The sequence below is a fragment of the Oncorhynchus tshawytscha genome, linkage group LG08 (assembly GCF_018296145.1).
Source record: "Oncorhynchus tshawytscha isolate Ot180627B linkage group LG08, Otsh_v2.0, whole genome shotgun sequence".
Classification (NCBI taxonomy): Eukaryota; Metazoa; Chordata; class Actinopteri; order Salmoniformes; family Salmonidae; genus Oncorhynchus; species Oncorhynchus tshawytscha.
The window spans coordinates 25,201,160-25,226,024 of NC_056436.1; the positions used below are offsets into that span (position 1 = coordinate 25,201,160).

Below are 24,865 nucleotides of genomic sequence, written 5' to 3' on the forward strand. Positions count from 1 at the left end.
TACAGAACAGCTGTTTATTACTCCCATCATAGAAGAAATAAAAAGCTGGCAGAGAAACTGGAAAGATTGGATTAAAATGGAGACTCAAGAGTGTTGCTCTACAGTATATCAAGGTAAATATTGATCGACTGGATTGAGGAATAACAGACATGCTGCCTAGACATTATCTGGCATGGTTATTCTTAATTCACACAGATTAAGGCTCAACGCGCTACACCAGGGCAATTCCAATCCAGGCCTTGGGGTCCACCACACTGCAGGCTTTCCTCCTGATTCAAACCAGACCTGGCAAGGAGAGTCTGGTCAATCAATGAACCTAAATCAACTAGTTCACTACAAGAGAGAAAAGAAAACTAGCAGTGCTGCAGACCTCAGGACCCAGGTTTGAATAGACCTGCACTACACACTTTAGCAGAACACTGAGCTCAACAGCTCCCCTCTCTGGCCAGTCAATAGGACCCAGCTGCCTTGCTGTCAATTAGGCAACACAGTAACGTGGCACATGTCTAGAGGTCAAGGAGTCAAACTGAAGCATGACCCTTTCCACACCTCTGCAGTAAAATATGTCAACAGAATCAAAGCTCACAATCAAGGTAAAAATTAAACCTGCTACTGCGCATAAATACATTTCTTTATTTTTACTTTTCATCTCCTGGTGAGACATTTATTTTTTAAAACAGCCTCGTTAAAACAATCCACACAGTTGATATCAGATGTATTCAAGTACTTCCCGTAAATCTTGGAGAACAACACTAAATTCGTGGAACGGTGAGAGCCAGGCCGCGGCAGAGACAGCCTCCGGAGGGGGCAGGCGGGCCTCAGGTTAGAGGCGTGTATGTGTGATATGACATTGGGGATCAAAGTGAGCTGCCCACGAGACAGTCATTTCGTTGCTGTATCCCTCCCCCCATTTAGATTTGGTTGAGGAAGTGGGGACGTCCGTTGTCGTCCAGCCGGCGTGTCAGAATGTCACAGCCCGTCTCCGTCACAAGCAAGGTGTGCTCAAACTGGGCGGAACGCTTCCCATCCCGAGTCACAGCTGTCCAGCCATCAGGCCACGTCTCGTCCTGCCAACCACCTACACAGAACACACAGGTAGCCAGTGTTAAGCACACAAGTACAGTATTAAAACACAAGTATACAATTACCAACCATTACATTAAGCACACACAAACAAAATTATACCCCAAATCTGCTGTCATGTCTGAGAACCCTTACCTTCACAGATCATGGGCTCGATGGTGAATACATGGCCAGGTTTCATCACTCCAACCGCTTTGTTTTCTGCAAAGAAAGGAAACCCACCAATTCATACATCTTCCCCCAAAATCCTTTGAGGACTAACGTGTACGTGACCTATAAAATTTGAAGTAGGCTACTGTGTTATTTGAGAAAAGGACGTCAATTTCACAAGCGTATTGGTGGAAGGAGATGGAGGGGTACTCACTGGCATAGTGGGGCACGTTAGGAGCAGTGTGGAACAGTTTGTGGATGCCATGGCCACAGTAGCTCCGCACCACAGAGAAGCCGTTAGCCTGGGCATGTTTCTGGATGATGTTACCAAGCTCCCTGTAGCGGATACCAGGCTTTACTAGAGAAGGAAGAGGGGGACATTGTGATAGTGACCTAATTGAGACTCGTTCCAGGAAACTAGGCATATGTCACGTGTCACTACTTCACAGGAGCACCATTTGAATGCAAACTTTATTTATCAAAATGCATTTATTTGGTCAGAAATGCCTTCTGGAACATGTGAACTTTCATGTGCCTAAAACAAACTTGTACGCCATCTGTAAATACAAATCAAATTGTTAAATTACGAGCCTAGTTGGTTTAGCCATGGAAAAAAGCCGCAACCTTCCAGCTAGCCATGGTTGGCTGAGACAATGAGTGGGCTGAACAATCCAAGAGATGAGTTTGGATTGGCCTGCCATGTAGCATGCTTCTGTCTATAATATGACCTGGCCAGTATGTGTAGGTAATCCTTTCGAAACGGAGCTTTTGAAAGATATTAGGTAGAAGTGCATAACTGTTGCTCCCCACTTTCTGGAGGACCGAGTTTTGAAATCAGTGGAATTAGAGTATGATAGCTAAGGAAATTCTGGCGTTTTGATTGCAAATATGCAGACTGAGTCGAAAAGAGAACACACAGAAGGCTGTTGTATAAAAACACCTGTGTCCAGATTACATCTTCAAACTAAGGGTAACCATGTCATCCGTGACAGAGGGAGAAGCATCCATCCATGTATACAGGTAAGAGAGTCTAGCTAGCTCCATTTTCAGATTTGACAAGTTTCTAATTTTGTCAGAAAGGCATTTTCATGTCAAGTTAAAGTGTACTGTTAGCTAGCTAACGTTACGTGTATGATCTGTGTCATAATATTATTTGTATCTCAGAGCCATTTGCATTGCTAGTTATAGCCTAATGTTAGCTAGCTAGCTGACATTGAACATAGTTGGTTAGTTACCTGCAGAATCATTCAGGGTATTAACGTTAGGAGTTGGGATTATGGTTAATTGTTTAGCTAGCTAGATGTCTTAACAAGACTCCACTATGCAAGAAACTATTTCAATAGAATGTTTATGATGTCACTGTCACAACTGTCAATAGACGTAGCTGGTAAATTTACTCTCGCCATCTACTCCGATTTCTGAGCACTCTCCCGAGTGTGCCAGAGTGCAGAATAACTGACAAATTTACAAACGCTCAACACCCAACGAATATGTTCGGTGTCAGTAAACTTGGGCAAAAAAAGTGTAATTAAATAGTTGACGCTGGCAGTTGCAGTCACCAACACTCTGGATAACCAGCTCTGCTAGGGCGAGTAAAATGGTCAGAGTGAGCTGTTCTCTCATTTGTATCTGAAAGTAGTTAGCCAACGTTAGCCAGTTACCTTGGGTGCTTGACTGCTGTTAGGTCAGAAAGCTCAGATCAACCCAAAGTTTCATCCAGTGTCCAACGTGTGCTCTAAACACCCCGAGAGAGAAATGCTCTCAATTTACAAACGGTCAATCTGACAACACTGGGTTTCCGAACACCCAGAGCACACTGGCACTCCAGATTAAATTGACCAACACTCCCGTAGTTTCACCCTTTAGTCTTGAAATCTTTGGTTGTTTAGTACATGGCCTCACATGTGAATCATTAAAGCTTAAAATGTTGTGAACGATTCTGAATGGGTGTAGACAAAGAAGAGCTCTCCAGTAGATGTACCAAAACATTCAAGGGACATTTTCTCAAAAGTGAGGTTACAAGTTTATCAACTTTAAAAAGTGCAATTACTTTCCCATTGTTTATCAACTGCAGTATATGACATACCATTTTCTAGTCTCTACTTTTATTCAATGTAAAAAACACAATTTATAATTTTGCTACATAAGACCTATTCGAGCCGGTCATCCACAATTATATATAAAAAAAGAGATCCTACCTGAGTCGATGGCTTGCATAAGGCATTCGAAGGTGGTCTGGACAAGCTTTTTCGCCCCTTCATCTGCCTCTCCGACAAAGAAGGTCTCGTTGAGATCTCCGTGGAATCCATTGTGGTACACAGTAATATCCACTGCACGGGGGGGAATGCTGAACATTAGCAGAAATATATACAGTGCCTAAAATAAAATAAATTAATGCTTTATCTTGATTAAATATATATAAAAACGCCTTTGGCTGACATTACAGCTGTTGACTGTTTTCTGATAAGTATTTAAAAGCTTTGCACACCTGGATTGCGCAATATTTTCCCATTATTCTTTACAAAATTCTTCAAGTTCTGTCAAGTTGGATGCAGGATAACTGCTAAATGGTCATTTTCAAGACTTGCCATAGATTTTCAAGCAAGTTTAAGTCAAAACTAACTAGGTTACATGGAAACATGATGTCTCTTTGGTAAGCAACTCAGTACATATTAGGCCTTCTGTTTGGGTTATTGTCCTGCTGAAAGGTGAAGTCTCTCCCAGTGTCTGGTGTACTGTGCAGCAGAGCACGAGCAAATGGCTCCGTTTCAAAATGTTAGTGATTCATTTAGTGATACCCGAGCCCTGCCCATACCCTAGTTATTGATGGAAAAAAAACAGGCCCTATGTATAATGTCGGGTCATGCAAGGCTTGGGTTAGGAAGGACAACCATCTTTGTAGTGTCTGGGTCGTTTCATACAACATCCACAGATTAAGTGCTAACTTGAGCCTACTTAAAGGGATATTCAGTGTCTGCTTTTTATGTTTTACCCACCTACCAATCTGTATGAGGCGAGGCACTGGAAAAGCTCCCTGGTTTTATAGATTAAATCTGTGCTGGAAATTCAAAACACGACATAGGGACCTTACAGATGCTTTATAAATGGGGTACAGGGGAAGTCATTAAAAAAAACATGTTTACCCTTATTATTTCACACAGAGTGAGTCCAACTTGTTACTCCTTAACTAATTTAGGGTTGCCATAACAAAGGGGGTGAATACTTGTACAACCAAGATATTGAAGTTGTTCATTTTTATTAATTTGTTAGCATTCATATAATTTAATTTTTACTTTGAAATATTTGTGTAGACAAGAGAAAAAAAATCACAATTAAATCAATTTCAGTCACACTTTGTAACAGAGGGATAAATACTTGGGCACTATCATGCTCATGAGACCACTTGTCTTGTCAAACCATGCAGTAAGTCAGTTTTTTTGGCAGTGTCTCATGGGATCTTTCTCTTGAGAATAGTCCCGTTAGCAGACATATATAGGACACAGGCTACATTTTGGCTGAAGTCCTATAGACTCTTGCTGAATACTAATAAAAACCATTTCTCTTGTCAAACCATGTCAGTAAGAGCTCTTTGGCAGTCTGTCTAATGGGAACTAGCCCGTTCTCTATGTGCATCTCAATTGTCTAAAGTCTCACTCACCTATTTAAACCACATCATACTCAATGATCTGAAAACACATATTAGGTGAAAGAATTTGGAGGATGCTAACTGGGGATTTATATCTCACCTGTCCAGTCAATTCAAGTAAGTAATGGTAAAGGGACAGATGGGGAAGCCACTTTTTGCCCTTGGGAAACCTACCGTTGAGGATATCCCCATCCACCAGACGTCTCCTGTCTGGGATGCCGTGGCAGATGACCTCATTGACTGACGTGCAGCAGGACTTGGGAAAGTTGTAGTAGTTGAGAGGGGAGGGATAACAGTTTCTGGCTGTGCAGGCCTGGAGGAAGGAAGTACTTACACGTCAACGTTCAAGACGAGGGAGAGAGGAGGAAAGAGTGAAAAAGGAAGAGAGCAACAGGAGAAAGTGAGTGGATGGGAAAGAGGGAAAAGGAGGCTAGTGTCTTTACCAGGTGCACAGTGTGGTCAATCTCTTCCGTGGTCATGCCAGGTTTCACCATCAGGGCGGCAATGTCAAGCACCTCTCGGGCCAGCTACAAAAGACAGAAATAGACTTTGCATTTCAAAACCACTGTTTTTAAAACTGTTTGAGTATGTTATTAACTGCAACAGCGAAAGATTAAAAAACAAATGAATAATTTACCGTAGACACAACTCTCATGCCTTCAATGTCTTCGGCAGGAAGAATCTTGATCTGTGAAGTGCCCTTCAAAGACTGCTCCGACTCAGACATGCCTTAAAAAAAAAAAACAAGCGAAAAGAATAGGCATACTGGCCTCATTTTAACGTCACTATTCTATCCATACACCAACTCACCCTGATCAGCTTTCCATTAAACTGAGTCAACGAACATCACTCAGCCCAGTCTGACTTTCACTCAAAACGGACTACCAGTCTACTGACTCAACCACTTCATGCATCTGCTCAAAAAAGTAATGCTACTGGAAAGAGCTTAAAGGGATACTTCGGTAAGGCCCTTTGTCTACTTCCCCATAGTCCGATGAACTAGTGGATATCATTTGTGTCTCTGTCTCCAGTATGAAGGAAGTTCGAGGTAGTTTGCAAGCCAATGCTAACTAGCGTTAGCGCAGCGACTGGAAGTCTATGGTATCTAATAGCATAGACTTACAACAATAAAAGATCAGAATTGGGCTGCCTATGTAAAACGCAACTTTTGAAGCCCACATCCTCACAGAATAGATTCACTGCATTAAATTAAAGTAGACACCAAACGTCCTCACCTAACCTGGCTTATGAAAGAAAAATAATACACTATATCACAGCACGTCACAAGAATGCAGTTCTACACAAGTCGACCAAGGGGCATGATAATATTGATCTGCAGACCTCCTGAAGCCTCCTCAATTCTGCGGCGCTCCAAATCAACCTCTGCCCCGTACACTAAAAACCCGTAGAGCTGAAAGGATCCTTATCCGGCTGGGTGGAATTCTCTATATTGTTTACTTCTATGGAAATATTTCAGAGCTACATAATTCTATGGCATGGGGGCCTTTTTATTGACATCGGCATACAGTTATTCTGGTTGAGCCACATGGTTAGACTATTTTCATTGAAAAGGCCCATGTCATTCTTCTTGTACAGTTTTTATCTGGTTATCAGATCACAACACCAAACAATGTTTACATACAATGTATAGACCACAGCACTGACATGAGCGTCATAATCGGTGTAGGCAACATCACTGAAGCATGAGCCACAACCACATCAGTATGTTTATCAACCACTTAGCAGAGACAACACAATTACTATACAAAACCCCCATCACTATGATAAAATACAGACCATAGCTCTAATGCAGCAGCAAAAGATGAAAGATGAATGAAAACAATGCCATGCAGAAACACAATATCTTTGACCATGGTTCCGTTTCCTGCCTGGTGTTCGCAGATGGAGACATACAAAAGAAACATACAACAAGAGGAGCGACAGTGTGTGGTTATGTGCTGCACAGATGGGGGGGGATAAGGGATTGTTGTGGGTGGGGTAGGACGTACCTGCCATAAGACCCACTTCTGCTGCTGAAGTGATGAGTAGAAAAGAGCTTCAGACACCAGCCTCTCCCACTCAAACATGCGAGCACACAGACACCCCCTCTTAAACTCACACAAACACTCAAAAGCACTTGCATACATAGCCAGACACAAGTGGGAATGACCATGGGATCGACCAAGACGCTTTTTTCAGAAGGTAGCAAATGTATAAAGGAATGCCATTGTTTAAGCTAGTTTGTCTACAGATTAAGCCGAGGTAAAACGTTATTATAGGGTAAAGTTCTCATTTAATGGATTGAGTAGGAGAATTTAACAGGACGGAGTTCAAGTGCTGTAGACCCAAAACCTTGCTAAGAAGCTAGCAAAAAGACAAAAGGCACCTGCTACAACAGCCATTTACTGTAACATACACAAAGGAATTCATTCCGTTTACTTGTTTGCTGAGATGAAATATTAATGTGCATGTGTACAATACTGAGTTGCAGTGCAACAATGGGTTTTTTGCACTCTGAACCAACAGAGAAAGCCTAGGGGTAGATTAATTATGCCACCTCACTAGCCAGGGTCACACTGTGTAGACTAGACTCAGGACGACAGGAAGCGATTTGATGCCATTAACAATGAACAGCACTGTGGCAGACTCAAATCAAATTGTATTGCTCTCATACACATATTTAGCAGGTGTAGCAATATGCTTCTGTTCCTAGCTCCAACAGACTGTCTGGCGATTAATTCTGGGAAAGGACAGCAAAGCAAATCGACAGTTGTGCTACTTATGGTTATATTTAACCCAGCCAAGCTGTATGAGGTCTAGATTTTAAAATTTCGAAGTGCCCAGAAATCTAGGTTACATTCTAATTTTGAGAACACTGCAATGCAGAGATCATCAGAATTGGGAAGTGACTGATGTGAAATGGGTTATGAGAGAAAGTTATTAATTCACGAAAACACACACGCTTAGTGCTGGCTAACTGAATTGTCAAATATATGTTATGCAGTAGTTGGCCGGAGTCAACATTCCAATAAGATTCCATACATAGTCATTTCTATTTATGGAAGTTTGCATGGTTGCCTAGCAACATGAGGTTTTGCCAGGATCATTTGGCTATGGAGGAAAATGTTCAAGCCCCTTGCCATCCAGAGAAACTGAACTGGAATTCACTGTGCACTAGCTACTACTTACTGACTCTCAGACTTCGCTGCTTCAGTAGAGAAATACATAAACTATCATTCCAAAGTTTGGGGTCACTTAGAAATGCCCTTGTTTTTGAAAGAAAAGCAATTTTTTTTGTCCATTAAAATAACATCAATTTGATCAGAAACAGTTTAGACATTGTTAATGTTGTAAATGACTATTGTAGCTGGAACCAGCTGATTTTTTATGGAATATCTACATAGGCGTACAGAGGCCCATTATCGGCAACCTTCACTCCTGTGTTCCAATGGCATGTTGTTAGCTAATCCAAGTTTATCATTATAAATGGCTAATTGATCATTATAAAACCATTTTGCAATTTTGTTAGAACAGTTGAAAACTGTTGTACTGACTAAAGAAGCAATAAAACTGGCCTTCTTTAGACTAGTTGTGTATCTGGAGCAAAAGTAATTTACAACATTAACAATGTCTACACTGTACATCTGATCAATTTGATGTTATTTTAATGGACAACATTTCTTACTATTCTTTCAAAAACAAGGACATTTCTAAGTGACGGCAAACTTTTGAACGGTAGTGTAGGTATTGTAACATAAGTCGAAATTAGAGTACTTGTTGCATCTTTAGAAAGGTTGTGGGATCATAGCTAAATTAATGCATGGAGTTCCCACCATATCATGTTCAAACATTGAAATCGTCAGCAAAATGGAGCTCTTTTGGCTGGCCTTACACAAGATGTGGCTAGGGTTGCAAAGGTTCGGAAACTTTCTGGTCAATTTCAGGAATTTTGAGTACATTTTCCATGAGAAGTTGGAATGCACTGTGCATGCAGGAATTTTGCTTAAATTCATCAAAAACGTTAGCTTATAACAGTGAACCTTTAGTGTGGGATACACAAGGCAATTCTAGGTCGTGTCATTTTGTTTAAACTATCCCCAATTCAATGGAATTGCAACCCTATGCATGCACAGTGCATTCTTCTATCACAGCTGATTCTCAAGATCTTGCACACCAATGAGATGCTATTACGCCCACACTACTACACTGTCTGAGTCAAGGACTACATGCTTTCTGGTATGTTTTGATTACAATACTGGGTGGGGTGAATATATGTTATGACATACATGATTTTTTGTTAACTAGTAAATAGTAGCCTACAGCAAAGTGTGTTTAAATCATTTCTAACAATTCCTGCTAGTTAGTTTTTGCTACCATGTGGATTTTAGCTTGCTTGAGCCTGCTAACTGAGTGTTAATTCACCTGTTTCCATACATGTTCCATTTTAAAACATTTATCTTACAAAGGAGTTTAATCTAACTGCTTAACTATTTATCTGTACACAGAATATATATATATATTTTTTAAACTCATTTTCTTCAAATCTTTACAGGAAAATGCCACAGGCACAATCTGATGTGTGGAAACATTTCACTGCAGCTAATGTAGAAGGAAAAGCTGTGTACCTTTGCAAATACTGTGCCAAATCATATGTGAAGAATGCAACAAAGATGCAGAATCATTTGGCCAAGTGCATAAAGTTCGCTCAGCGCTCACAACAAGCAACCTCTGACAAAAGTCCCTCTACTTCTATTTGAGGTGAAGATGATGAATCAGACACCTTATCGATAACAACAGCTCGTGGTCCTCCTGAAATCAGACGTTTTTTTGACTCAATGGAAGAACATGGTCAGAGAAAGGTAGATTGCTGCAGATAGATTACCAAGAGATAGCCTACGCGCGTGGTTCTGACTGTCTGTCTGTCTGCCCCTCTCCTTTGCTCCTCTTTCTCTTCGCTATGAAAAACGCTAGTGTGTGTTCGGGCTGTTGCGTGTAGTATAGCTCAGCCAACTCATTGATAGCCCCTACTTTAGTAAACTTGCCCGAGGCATTGCAAGCCAAGAAATTGTGAACTAAAGCATTGTGATAGACTACATCTTCTGATCACCAATGCACAGTTCTGACTGCCTAGTTGCCGACTTGCCTACCCGTGCATGGCTGTGCCTACCCATGCATGGCTGTGCCTACCCGTGCATGGCTGTGCCTACCCGTGCATGGCTGTGCCTACCCATGGCCCCCCAATCACTCTCCCTCTGTAGCTCACTCTTTGCTGTGAAAGATGTGAGAATTTGTGTTTTCGAAGTAAACTATGGAAAACTTTGTCTACCATCGCAAAAATACTGAATCTTATGAGTTAATTCCTAGTGGAATCGAAGTTTGACACCCAGGCTGCGGTCCAAACACTTAAGACACACCCTATCCCCTCAAATTAAGTGGACACTTGATGACATATCATTACGTCTGACGAGGACACACTTGCAGGGCCTACTGTATGATAGCCAGTAAATTAATTAGCTAACTAACGTTAGCCTGCCTAGCTGGAACTTCTGAAGGAACTTGTTTTATTTCTACAAATTCCAAAAGATAACCAAACAAAAACATATTTACTATTTAAGAGACGTGTTTGTGCCATCATGTGCATTAGAAGCACAATTTCTAATTTATTTGCATTGGTTTTAACTTACACTTGTATGTTGACTTCTCTATTGATGTTGTTTAAGTTTTCGCAGACTTTTCTTAGCGGGTGTACAATCGTTGCAAATTGAATTATGGGGAGTTTCAGGCCCCGGAGTGAACATAATTGTACACTCGCAAAGCCAACTAAAAACAAGGACTGCGGGGCTTACGTTGCAAATTTCCTTTGCTTGGCTAATCATTTTGATCACCGTCCAAGATGGCGACAGGGATTCCCCTAAGGGCATAATGCGAGGGTGTGTCTTAAGTATTTGGACCGCATCCCCAGAAATGGGAGTCAAGGAATCTATTATTTTGGAGTCGAATCCACACCCCGAATCAGCAGTCAGATGGTGCGTTCTTAAAATTCACTCTGATTTCAGAGCACTCGTGTTTGAGTGTAGAATAGTTTATGAATTTACAAATGCGCAACACCCATTGTTGACTGGTGTCAGTAAACGTCCGCAAAAAAAACAAACATTGTTTCCAGCAGCACAGTTAGTCACGAACACTCTAGATAACATTAAAACAGCCTAATCAGCTCTGCTAGAGCGAGTAAAATGGTCAAAGTGATGTGGGAACCTCAGCCTAGAGGTTCCCATGGTTACAACATGAATAACCAGCTTTAGTGGAATCTAGGGCTGGGGCAGTAACCCATTTTCTATGACTGATACTGTATGTCAGGTGAGATGTTAGAAACATCAATACTTTTCTGGGAAGCGTTGTTCCGGTCTTTTTTGATACTAGATCATGAAAAACGGTTTGGCACTGGATTTGTCTTTACTTTGGGCACTTCTGTCAAATGTGTCTCAAGGATCAAGTCTGTTAATCAGCGCAGCCGACCTCTTATTATAGTGCGCACTGTGCTTTCTCCACTTACTCTTTGCTAGCCTGCACTGGGAGTCTAGGCTGCATCATGTTAGCTCCCCACTCATGTTGCACTGAAGTTAACACACTTGAATAATGCAACACTGCATGTAGAAATATTATAACTGTTAATTACTGTTCGCAAAACAATGTTCATACAAGCTTGAACACTTTACAACACAAGAAGATATCAGTAGCTTCCAGCTTTATAGGCAGACTTTCCTTGCTAGATGACAGCTAAAGCTAACATATATTCACTATCCTAGTACTTAGTTATAATGTGCATATCACAATGCAAAATTTGCTGATTTGAAAACCGATTGTCACCAAAACTATTCATTCACTTATTTGGTCTCTTGTTCACATCTCTCCCAAAGATGATCTATTGCCTCCGCAAATTGACTGTGTTCTTGCCTCATGAATGAAGTAATTGATGGTTAATGAGACAGCGCACATTTTTGTAAAAGAAGCTACTTCAAGAAGGGCCTCCCGGGTGGCGCAGTGGTTAAGGGCGCTGTAGCGCCAGCTGTGCCATCAGAGACTCTGGGTTCGTGCCCAGGCTCTCCGGGTTAGGGAGGGTTTGGCAGGTAGGGATGTCCCTGTCTCATCGCGCACCAGCGACTCCTGTGGCGGGCCGGGCCCAGTGCGCACTAACAAAGGTTGCCAGGTGCACGGTGTTTCCTCCGACACATTGGTGCGGCTGGCTTCCGGGTTGGATGCGCGTTGTGTAAAGAAGCAGTGGGTTGGTTGGGTATCGGAGGATGCAGGACTTTCAACCTTAGCAAATACTAAGCCCGTACGGGAGACAAGATAGTAGCTACTAAAACAATTGGATACCACGAAATTGGGGAGAAAAAGGGGTAAAATAAAAAAATAAAAAACTACTTCTACGCAAATATTGTTGATAAAAATAAGTCACAAATCGAAGGGAAACAGATTGTCACCTGTAACCCCATGTAATCAGCCAGCACAAGCTCAATAACGCAATGCATGCACACAGTCCTATTGAATATGCATTCACCTGTATTGTGGATAGGCATAGGCTACATACATCTTGATAAGAGATATACCATCTTGTTAGATTGGTAAAAACAAGGTACAATTAATTGTATGAACGTATAATTGTTCCACGGCTGTCTGAAAAATGTTGACGTAAAAAAAACATTGAATGTAATGATATTGGGGCAGCAGGTAGCCTAGTGGTTAGAGCGTTGGGCCAGTAACCCGAAAGATTGCTGGATCGAATCCCTGAGTTGACAAGGTAAAAATCGGTCGTTCTGCCCCTGAACAAGGCAGCGAACTCACTGTTCCCCGGTAGGTCACCCATGGCATCATTTTTTGTTTCGAGTATTGTGATGGTATTGAGTATTGTGATGCAAAACCTGGTATCGAAGTCAAAATGATGGTTTCACGACAACCCTATTTCTAGGTATAGTACTGGGTATTGACCAGAGGTCGACCGATTAATCGGCATGGCCGGTTAATTAGGGCCGATTTCAAGTTTTCATAACAATCGGCAATCAGCATTTTTGGATGCCGATTATGGCAGATTACATTGCATTCCACGAGGAAACTGCGTGGCAGGCTGACAACCTGTTACGCGAGTGCAGCAAGGAGCCAAGGTAGGTTGCTAGCTAGCATTAAACTTATAAAAACAATCAATCTTAACAGAATCACTAGTTAACTACACATAGTTGATATTACTAGGTTAACTAGCTTATCCTGCATTGCATATTATCAATGCGGTGCCTGTTAATTTATCATCGAATCACAGCCTACTTCGCCAAACGGGGGATGATTTAAAAGGCACATTCACAAAAAAAAGCACAATCATTGCGTGAATGTACCCAACCATAAACATCTTTTGCCTTTCTTAAAATCAATACACATTAGTATAGTTTTTTAAACCTGCATATTTAGTTAAGAAATTCATGTTAGCGGGCAATATTAACTAGGGAAATTGCGTCACTTCTCTTGCGTTTATTGTACGCAGAGTCAGGGTATATGCAACAGTTTGGGCCGCCTGGCTCGTTACTAACTAAATTGCCAGAATTTTACAGAATTATGACATAACATTTAAGGTTGTGCAATGTAACAGCAATATTTAGACTTCGGGTTGACACCCGTTTGACAAAACACGGAACGGTTCCGTATTTCCCTGAAAGAATACTAGTTTTATTTTCTAAATTATAGTTTCCGGATTTGACCATATTAATGACCAAAGGCTCGTATTTCTGTTTTCATTATAATTAACTATGATTTGATATTTGATAGAGCAGTCTGACTGAGCGGTGGTAGGAAACAGCAGGCTCGTAATGTTTGAATGAATGCTTACTGTGTTTGCCAGCAGCTCTTAGCAATGCTTGATCACAGCTCTGTTTATGACTTCAAGCCTATCAACTCCTGAGATTAGGCTGGCAATACTAAAGTGCCTCTTAGAACATCCAATAGTCAAAGGTATATGAAATACAAATGGTAGAGAGAAATAGTTGACACGTCATAATTCCTATAATAACAGCAGCCTAATATTTCTTTACTGGGAATATTGAACCACCAGCTTTCATATGTTCTGAGCAAGGAACTTAAACGTTAGCTTTTTTTACATGGCACATATTGATTGCACTTTTACTTTCTTCTCCAACACTGTTTTTGAAATATTTCAACCAAATTGAGCATGTTTCATTATTTATTTGAGACTAAATTGATTATATGTATTATATGGAGTTCAAATAAATGTGTTCATTGTTCATTCAGTATTGTTGTAATTGTCATTATTTCTAATATATATTTAAAAACAAATTGGCCGATTAATTGGTATCGGCATATTTGGTCCTCCAATAAATCGGTATCGGCGTTGAAAAAAATCATAATCGGCTGACCTCTAGTACTGACAGTGTAAATTTTCCTTGGATAAAGTGTAATGTTTCAATATCAACACAACAAATAATACTAGCTTTGGGAAGATTCTCCAAATAGACACCAAAGGATTTCACAATAATTAAAAGCAACTGGAGGCTGTTTCAGTCTAAGAGGAGTAGCGTTACCTAGTGGATGATCAGCATAGTCAGGTCTTTGGATGTCACTGGGGACAGTCCTCATCGGAGTCTACATGGGGGAACCAATGACAACAGAGATTGATTATATGGAGCTCACAGAAGCAACCAACAAGAAGAGCGATTACAGACATGATTACACAGCTCCCGGGGGCTAATGAGTAAACTTACACAAAGCTTGTGTGGTTTACGTCTATTAATCATGTTATGTGGACGTTAGATGAACTACTATGTAGCCAAGAAAAAAATATCCTACATAAAAGCTCATATCAGCACATTAGCACAATTTAGAAATGTACCAGAAAGGTGTTCTTACGAGTGGGTAGTGAGGGCGTAGTCTGCCCGTGTAGCGGTAGCCAGGCCATGGGTCTGTGTTGGTGTCGGTCTCCACGCAGTTCTTTGCCTCATCCTGGTTATCCTCCTCTGCAAAAACAATGTAATTTAGGTCATCTGATTTGGCACCATTGTGAAAGATCACAGTTAGTCTTGTGTGTATACGTGAACATCTAAGGCAGGGGTGGGTACACATTTTTGTTCCAGCCAAGCAGTAAAATGCCCAAATCTACTAACAAAATAAATAATTGCCTTTAATGGTGACATTGTTTAGTTGAATCAGTTGTGTTGCTGCCCTCTCAGGTTGTCCGCCCCTGCTTTAATGGCTTGTACTGATTGCAGTGTATCATCCATTTTGAATGGCTACACCATTGCTCTATTCCACCATAAAAAATAGAGGATGGAAAAGCTTGGGCAATTATGTGGGCTTTCACCTATTCTATGCATTCAGATAGGTAAGAATGGGAACAATGACAAACGCATAAAGGGACATTTTGGTCTATTTGAAAAATGATTTGGAAGGGAGTAAGCCTATGTGATAGAATATTGCTGAGGATACATACTTGCTTTTTTGTGCAGCTGCTTGTGAGTTGCCCAGCTCCCTTTGAAGCACTCCTGAATGAGAGGACATGGGGAGAGAAATACATGACTCAGTACACCAGGGGTGTACAGGTGTTAATGGCAGCAGTGTCTGCTGATTGTTGGTTTTTCACTGGCCCTAATTGCAGAATCAATTCCTCATCAATTCCTCAAATTAACTGGGAGTTGTGCATCCCTGCTCAATATTAAAGGCAGATGGAGTGAAACCAATGAGCTCGGAATTTCACACGTTACATAAACCACTTTAGTTTCCAACAGTGTTGTTGAGGAACGCTGCCATTTAGGCTAGTCGAACTGGTAATAAGACATACAAGGCTAATAAGACATACAAGATATAACGTTCTTTCAGAACTAGGTCAATGGCCATTTGACCATGACTAATCTCTTGGTTGTTCAATTAATGGATTTTTTTTTGATGACCAATAGAATGAGGAGAGAGTAGTGGGGTTAAAATATCCCTTGGAATGCAACTAGCCTCATGGCTCTCGGTGGGATAGAGGCTCTGACAGAGCTACCTGTGTGGAACGTCACAGCAGATCCACCTACCCATCTGTATCAGACAAATGTATCTAGGCCTACACTGCCAGAGAAGTTTAAGCTTTTAACTAATTACACTGCCTTTTATCCTTATCTCTAGTGGTACACAGCTAAACTGCCACTTGGCCCCTGCATCCTTGGCAATTTCAATGATCGTATCCCATTGTAACATACTCTTAGTTACACATTGGTAATGGAATGCATTCGTTTAACAACGTTCAAAGTTGCTCAACATTTCACACAAGCAAGCCACAGGTGGTTTACAGCCAGGCCAGGGGCAGATAAATCAAATGAATGAATATAGCTAGTTAACGTCACAACAGCGTGTTGAACGCATGCCTCAGTTAGCCTAACTTGCTCAATGACATTGTTTGTTAAAATGAATGAAATGGTTAAATAGCCAAACAAGGAAGAGCTATCTAGCCAGCTAACGTTAATTTGCTAGACTTCGCAAACTTGATGCTCAGATGAACTAACATAGACTTAACGTTAGCTAGTAGCTAGCTAGCAACTTACTTACTAGTAAACCCATAAAGAAAACTTTAACAAGCATTTTTCATACATGATTATAACATTAGTTGTTGACCTCCTAGATAATCTATTTACAAACCGTTACTTTTTAGCTAACGTTAGGGTTTTATGCAGAAAATTGCTTGTAAGTTAGCTTCATGTGCTAGGCTAGCTAAAGGGGTGTGTGAGGAAACTCAATCAGGGCCGTTATGTTACCTCGTGATGAATTATGTATTGCTGGGCCGCTGTGTATCATGTCAGACCCCTCTCTAACTGAATGAATTAGAAAATGAATGTTACCTGAGAGCAGAAGTATGAGCCTTGGATCCCGAGCTTGATGCAGGTTGGACATTGAAGTTTGGCCTTGCAGCTACAGCCTTCAGTTTCGCATTCCCGAGCCTCGATAGCCGCCATGCCTGCAGTCTGGAGGGGTGGAGACTGGGGAGTGGACTGGACGATCTGTCAGCTGGAGAGAACCTCGCGAGCGCTGCGTGTGTACATAATTATGAGAAATTCAACATGTAGTTCTGACCTTGGCTGGCTATTTTATATGCTGAAATAAAGTATATTTGTGTGGTCACCATAAAAATAGTTAGCGGTTACAATACGATTGTGTATTGACTGCGCTCGAGTAATACAATATCTGATTAGTTTACACAATACAATTATATTTATATATATTTTTAATTATTCACCTCTTGTGTGACTATTATTACGTGTTTAATTGAAAATTACACTAATAAAATGTAGGCAAATAATACTTAAATTACTTATTTCAATATATATATTTTTTACCTATGCCCAAAGAGGACCTGTCACGTTGAACAGGGGTGGATTCACTAGGAACCAAATAGAACCAAACGGAACGAAACCGGGAGGGAACTACCTGAATTTATTCAAAAGAAACGATCGCTTTCGTTGCAAAACGAAACTGTTTGCAACTGTTTGGACTAATGATTACACCCCAAGTCAGTCCAATGAATGTCAACGTTTACTCGAAGAATCATAAGATGGCGACCGCGGAACCGGTGAGTACCTTTACCGGCCAAAATATTTAATAAAGTTTATCGGAATCCGTTTCCCAAAAATATACACTATTACTCCAAATATGGTATTAGTAGCAGAAATCTAATAACTTAGAATGAAATGCATGTTTATGGTCATATTTTCGGTTGTAGAAACTTTTTCTGCCACGACCCAAGCAGCATGGCAAAGTGAGAGGGGAATGTTCGCTAGGTTATGTGAATAGCCTTAATAATAGCTAGTATCTGGCTTGCTACCAAGCTCGGTAAACGGTGTGACAGCTGTTAAATATGCTCGGTCATAAATGTTTTAATAAAATAAATAGTGCACTACACATGGTATAACTCGCTAGGTATGTCAGCTTGTGCTTTCTTGGGACTTTTTATCCCACTTCAGGCTAGTTAGCTAGCTATCTCTAGCTGGTTTCCTAATAAAATCACACTGCGCTGTACAGGTAATATACAACGGGTGGGTCTAATCCTGAATGCTGATTGATTAAAAACGCATTCCAGCCGGTGTCTATTCCACAAGTTACCACCGGCTAAATCTTTGACCTTAAAATGCCTATTTACTCTGATCCATCTGACTGGGCAATTCACTGTCTCGTCAGCCCAGTCAGAAAAAAATAGAAACTTGATATCCACTATAAAAAGCATCTTGACATTATCTCACATTGCTTTTAGACTAACATTTAGTTTAACAGGAGAGATTTGTATAAACCTTGCTGTCTCTGACATTTGCAACATTGTTTCAATAGTCAAATTAGATCTCCAATTGCCCCATCGTAGGCTGGACACATTAAATTTTTAACAATGTTTTTTATTTTTTATTAAAAGCTTTTTCGTTGCATCCGCCGTGGAGCCCAGTTTAATAATATTATCTTATGTCCCAGCTGCTTGTGGTAGTTTAAGTAATCACGAAAAAACAGGCCTTATTTTAGGGCATTTTAGCCTTCCGAACGTTCTATTCCCTGCCTTTTGTTCTACGTCACAATGTGCGCGTTGCCATTTTTGGCAATGAGACCTGTCCAGTGATGCCAGTTTAGCAATTTTCATACTACCCTGGCAACTTTTTTTTCATTCAGCACCTAGCAACAAATTTAGCTACTTTTTAAAATGTATTTGCAACTTTTGAAAAGTGACTCAAACGCTGAAATGCACGCATTTCCCCTCTAAATGACAAACGACTTTCTGTCACAACACACGTGCCTGGCTGCAAAAGTGTATTGTGAGTGACGTCAGTAGCAGGCGCTCAGCTCGTGCACAGGCAGCAGCAGGACAGCAGCAATTTCTACAAATTGCAAATCTTTGTTGGCTGCATTGATGCCAATTTAGCAACTTTTCAGACTACCCTGGCAACTGTTTTTTCAAACAGCACCTAGCAACTGCTTTTAAAAATGGATTTTGAACTTTGACCAACTTTTGAAAAGTGACTCAAACGCTAAAATACATACATTTTCCTTCTAAATGACACAAAAACGATTTTCTCTGTCACAACATATGTGCCATGCTGCAAAAGTGCATTGTGAGTGAGGTCAGCAGCAGGCGCTCAGCTCGTGCACAGGCAGCAGCAGGCCAGCAGCAATTTCAGCAAATTGCAAATCATGACGAGCCAAACCCAATTAATATAGTTGGTCACGAATGTTTGATCTTGAACAGAACTTACAACATTAATCAACAAGTTTCAATCAAAATTGTACAGAAAAAAGTGGGAGTCTGTACCTGAACAAATGTCAAATCATATTTTTTGCTGAGATAGCCAGTCAATTTGAGTAATGTTATTGTGTATTCTACGTAATGACGCAGTTTAAGTTATCACGCAATGACATCACAACGTCATTTAGCAACTTTTAGCAACAAATCAACCTGCCTCTAGCAACTTACCCTGAAAATTAGTTGGCAACACTGGTTGGCTGACTGCAGCAGCAGTAGTATGCGTTCGACGAGACAAACCCAATGAATATAGTTGGTCACGAATGTTTGATCTTGAACAGAACTTACAACATCAATAATGTCTCAATCAAAATTGTACAGCCAGAAGTATAGAAGAGTGGGAGTCTGTACCTGAATTTAAAGGGTGGCTGAAGCCAGTAATTGGGGATGATTGTCGAGCATACTGTGCGTACTGCAAATCAGATATGCTTGCAAAAATGTATGACATCAATAAACATTGTGCTACTGCAAAGCATATAAATAAATCAAAACTGTCCAACCCCACAACGCAGTCTACATTACCACAGTTGGTTAAGAAAGTGGATAACTGCAAAAGCGTAGAAGCTACTATTGCAATGGCCATTGCGGAGCATTGTTCCCTGCTAGCATGCGACCATTTAGGTATGGCTTGCAAAGCTGCCTTTTCAGATTCTATGGCAGCAACAAACTTCCAAATGCACCGCAGCAAGTGCACAGAAATTATTAGGGGAGTACTGGCTCCTTATTTTCTCAAAAGGGTAACATCAGATTTGGGGGATGAGAAGTTCAGTCTTCTTTTGGATGAGTACACTGATGTCAGTGTCTCGAAATACCTGGGTGTGGTGATTTGGTATTTCAGAGCTAAAGAAATAACCATTGTGTCCACATTTTTCGGGTTGGTTGATTTGGAGGGGGTGAAGCCAGATCAATAGCAAAGGCGGTAGTTGAGTTTCTTGAGAAGTGTAACCTTAAAAAAAAAAGAGAATCTTCAGGGTATTGGCACTGACAATGCGTCCGTGATGACTGGGGTGCACAACGGGGTTCACAAGATTTAAAGGAAGAATGTGCATTGCCCAATTTGGTACTCATCCGCTGTGTGTGCCAGTCTTTACAATTGGCTGTCAGTGCAGTATCCAAAGAAACCATCCCTAGGAGTGTTGAGTACTTAATCAGGGAAACCTACAACTGGTTTTTGATTTCCCCAAAATGGTGCGAGGCATACAAAGCAGTGTGTGCCACACATTGGCTATCGATTGTGCCTGCGGTAACTCGTATATTGAGCCAGTGGGAAGAACTGAAACTCCACTTTGAGTTGACCAAGGCCAGTGAGCATTACTACATGGCTTATGTGCTCCACCTCATGTACATGGACAAGACCAACTATGTCTACCTGACATTCTTGAAATCAATCCTGTCCGAAGTACAAGTTGCAGTGAAGTCAGTTGAGGGAGAGCAAACAGATCCTGTCAAGCTTTTGGACAGTCTGGTACACCTCTTAACATCAATTTTCAGCAGAGTAGTCAACCCTATGGCAAAAATTGAGGTCCTGAAGGATGCCATTGATGGACATCTCAGTCCATCACCATACCTTGGGTACCTTTTCGAGAGCACGGTGTACCAACTCAGTCTTGCGCCAGAGGACGAAAAGGTCATTCGGAGACAGTGCATCAACTACATTGTTGCTTTAAGCAAGGAGCTGCAAGCAAGGCTCCCAGACAACCAGACTTTGTTTTAGCTTTTTCTGATTTATTCGCCATAATTGAAACTCCTATGCGTAACACTTGTGGCTCCGTCAAGTAGGATTTGCAATGGCGAATTAACCTCTTTTACGCCAGAGTTTACGACAAAGGCTGGTCTTCGAACGTATAACCATTACATATTGCCGTTTACCTCCGCTCATGGGCTATCTTCCAAGCTAGATTTCAAGATGATCATTGGGCCAAAATACAGTCAATCAACGATAGACCGGTCCTACCATTGGTGCGCAAAGAGGTCATTGATTGGTGTCTTCAAATCGGTTTGTTTCGGTTGATACGTCCCGGGAAAAGAACCATCACATATGGTTGTGTTAGTAACAACCAGAGGATTGCAATGAAACTATTTGTTTAGTGTGTGTAATTACCACGAACGCTTCGCCCAAAGTTGAATGAGACGGAAATCATGACGCAAGCGGTTTACAAATGTTTCGACTTAGGCTATATAAATGGATGTTATCAAACAAAATGAACATTCACTGTGTAGTTCACTGTGTAGTCAGGACACTTGGCTTTGCCACTAGAGGAAGATCTTCAAAGGTAAGTGATTTATTTTATTGTTATTTCTGACTTTCGTGACACTAATGCTTGGTTGGAAATGCTAGTAATACTTTTGTGTGCGGGGAGTTATCCTCAGAAAATTGCATGGTTTGCTTTCGCAGTAAAGCGTTTTTGAAATCTGACACAGCGGCTGGATTAAGATGTTCATCTTTTAAATGATGTAAGATACATGTATTTACAAGAATGTTTACTATAACAAATGTTGTATTTAGAATGTTAGCTCTCTGCAGTTTCACCGGATGTTGGCCTGGTGGGACGTTAGCATCTCATCTACCCTAGAGAGGTTAAGGAGAAGTTTATCTTTAAATGTATGTTACACACTTGTATATTAGATAAATGTTTATGATGAGTATTTCTGTAATTTGACGTGGCTCTGCACTTTCACCGGATGTTTGTTTGAGACCATGCATTTCTTAACAAAACGTGCCAATGTAAACTGAGATTCTTTGATATAAATATGAACTTTATCGAACAAAACACACATGTATTGTGTAACATGAAGTCCTATGAGTGCCATCTGATGAAGATCATCAAAGGTTAGTGATTAATTTAATTGCTATTTCTGACTTTTGTGAGCCCTCTACTTGGCTGGAAAATGGCTGTATGGTTTTCTGTGACTAGGTGCTGACCTAACAATCTCATGGTGTGCTTTCTGCGTAAAGCCTTTTTGAAATCGGACACTGGTTGGATTTACAAGAAGTTTATCTTTAAAATAGTGTATAATACCTGTATGTTTGAGGAATTTAATTATGGGATTTCTGTTGTTTTGAATTTGGCGCCCTCAATTTCACTGTCTGTTGTCGAGGTTGTACCAGAGAGGCTTTAACTGCCTTGTTCAGGGGCAACACAACAGATTTTTACCTTGTCAGCTCTGGGATTTGATCTTGCAACCTTTCACCACTAGGCTACCAGCCACCCCAATGGAGAAACATTAATCTGTTTAGGTGGGACTCAACTGAAAATACAGTCGAGTTTTGGAGTGAAGTGAAGAACTACACAGACTCTTCCGGGTCATATCCATTTGAAGGACTGTGCAAAGCTGCACTCGCTGCCCTTTCCTTGCCACACTCAAATGTGGAGGTTGAACGGCTGTTCAGCCAAATGTGTGGTCAAGTCAAAGTTAAGACTGCACACTCTCAACTCCATACTCCTGGTGCAGTATGGACTGAAGCTGGATGGTGATACCTGTTACCAGCATAAACTACCAAGTGAAGTTCTGCAGCAGTTTGGCACCACAGCAGCATACAGCATTAAGGCCACTCCATCCTTTTCTGGTGGTTCCAGCTCCGTGACAATGCAGTTGGACAGTGAAGATGAAGAGGATTTCCTTGCCAATCTATGATTCATCATATTTACAATACGTATGCAAGGAGTGGACTTCCTGGAACTGGCGTAGACACACAACTGCAGTGTGTGCGAGGACAGTGGTAATATCTGGAGGAAACCGTTGAGCAGCTAGCCAGCCAAGCAGCAAAACAACCTGGAGAGAGATGCCTAGCGCACACATAATTATTTGAGTTAAGCTGCTTGTTCAATAAGATAGCATATGTACCTTGTTATTAGCTTGTACCTATAATTGTTGATCAGTTAGGTAGCATGTTAACTAACTACCAATACACTGCTTAACTATAATTGTTCAGAATGTGTAGGTTTACTAGATAAAAAGAAAATAAATATAATGTAATTTGTTCAATAATGTGTAATTGTTCAATAATTCATTGTATTGAAAAAAATATCTGAAAAGGTGTTTATTACTTTTACAAATAAAAATGTGATAATCAACAAACAAATCTAAACCTAACAAATGTCAAATTTGATTTTTTTCTGAGATGGCCAGTCAATTTGAGAAACGTTATTGTGTGTTCTACGTAATGATGCAGTTTTACGTTACTACGTAATGATGCAGTTTTACGTTACTACGTAATGACGTCATCGCGCAATGACATCACAACGTCTTTTAGCAACAAATTGACCTGCCTCTAGCAACTTCACCTGAAAATTTGTTGGTAACACTGGACCTGCCCACGTTGCTAGTAGTTAAAATGTAAACAAAACATTACTCATGGAGGTCAGTCCCATTGTTTCCTGTAGGGAAATATAGGCATGTCTGTCTATTTTGCCAAATATCTCGCAATGTGTATACTTAGATTTTTTTCAAGTCAGACATCATTTTAATCAGGATAAACTCCTTTCTAATTACATAATTACATTTTAAACATGACCATCTCCTCTTTCTAATTATGTAAGACTGGGCAGTGTACTCCGTTGTCAAACGCTAGCCCCGAAATACCTTTTGCCCTTGGAACGCTGAGCTCCCCACATTGTTTTCCAATGGAGGGCATGCTGGTATATTTCGCCAAATATCTCACAATGTGTATATTTAGATTTTTTTTTTCAAGTCAGACATCATTTTAATCAGGATAGACTCCTTTCTAATTACATAAGGTTGGGTAGTGTACACTGCTGTCATCAATCGCTAGATCTAATTCCTCGTTATTTAAACAAATGTATTTCACCTTTATTTAACCAGGAACAAGTTCTCATTTACAACTGCAACTTGGCCAAGATAAAGCAAAGCAGTGCAACACAAACAACAACACAGAGTTACACATGGAATAAACAAACATACAGTAAATAATTAAATAGAAAAAGTCTATATACAGTGTGTGCAAATGAGGTAGGATAAGGGAGGTAAGGCAATAAATAGCCCATAGTGGCAAAATAATCATGATATAACAATTAAACTCTGGAGTGATAGATGTGAGAAGATAAGTGTGCAAGTAGAGATACTGGGGTGCAAAAGAGCAAAAATAAATAACAGTATGGGGATGAGGTAGTTGGATGGGCTATGTACAGGTGCAGTGAGTTGCTCTGACAGCTGGTGCTTAAAGTTAGTGAGGGAGATAAGTCTCCAGCTTCAGTGATTTTTGCAGTTCGTTCCAGTCATTGGCAGCAGAGAACTGGAAGGAAAGGCGGCCAAAGAGGAATTGGCTTTGGGGATGACCAGTGAAATATACCTGCTGGAGCGCGTGCTACGGGTGGGTGCTGCTATGGTGACCAGTGAGCTGAGATAAGGTGGGGCTTTACCTAACAAAGACTTATAGAGACTGCCAGAGGCACACACAAGAGGCCCTCCAATTTGACACACTGAACTCTGTCTGAGAAGTAGTTGGTGAACCAGGCGAGGCAGTCATTTGAGAAACCAAGGCTGTTGAGTCTGCCGATAAGAATGTGGTGATTGACAGAGTCCAAAGCCTTGGCCAGGTCGATGAATACAGCTGCACAGTATTGTCTCTTATCGATGGCGGTTATGATATTGTTTATGACCTTGAGCGTGGCTGAGATGCACCCATGACCAGCTCGGAAACCAGATTGCATAGCGGA

The 24,865-nt window shown here is 40.8% G+C and overlaps 2 protein-coding genes across 3 annotated transcripts in view; one reads left to right on the forward strand and one right to left on the reverse strand.

The window, feature by feature from the left end:
- On the reverse strand, window positions 1–17,362 carry LOC112246846 (methionine aminopeptidase 1-like). 2 transcript variants are annotated; one of them, XM_024415417.2, is made up of 13 exons: window positions 17,248–17,362; window positions 16,753–16,939; window positions 15,369–15,420; window positions 14,789–14,895; window positions 14,464–14,524; window positions 6,889–6,912; window positions 5,517–5,608; window positions 5,323–5,406; window positions 5,054–5,192; window positions 3,432–3,563; window positions 1,448–1,591; window positions 1,219–1,284; window positions 1–1,078 (listed from the first exon to the last, which is right to left on the reverse strand). In XM_024415417.2, the coding sequence occupies exons 2-13, from the start codon at window positions 16,864–16,866 to the stop codon at window positions 912–914; spliced, it is 1,182 nt and encodes a 393-aa protein (XP_024271185.1). In that variant the 5' UTR covers window positions 16,867–16,939; window positions 17,248–17,362; the 3' UTR covers window positions 1–911. The 2 variants fall into 2 exon arrangements, with proteins under 2 accessions (XP_024271185.1, XP_024271186.1); XM_024415418.2 differs by lacking the exon at window positions 6,889–6,912.
- Window positions 17,349–24,865, forward strand: part of LOC112232911 (eukaryotic translation initiation factor 4E-like) — a 19,135-nt gene continuing 11,618 nt past the window's right edge. The window contains exon 1 of the mRNA XM_024400205.2: window positions 17,349–17,480. Coding sequence (XP_024255973.1) covers window positions 17,406–17,480 — 75 coding nt within the window. The 5' untranslated portion in view covers window positions 17,349–17,405. The remainder of the gene's footprint in view (window positions 17,481–24,865) is intronic.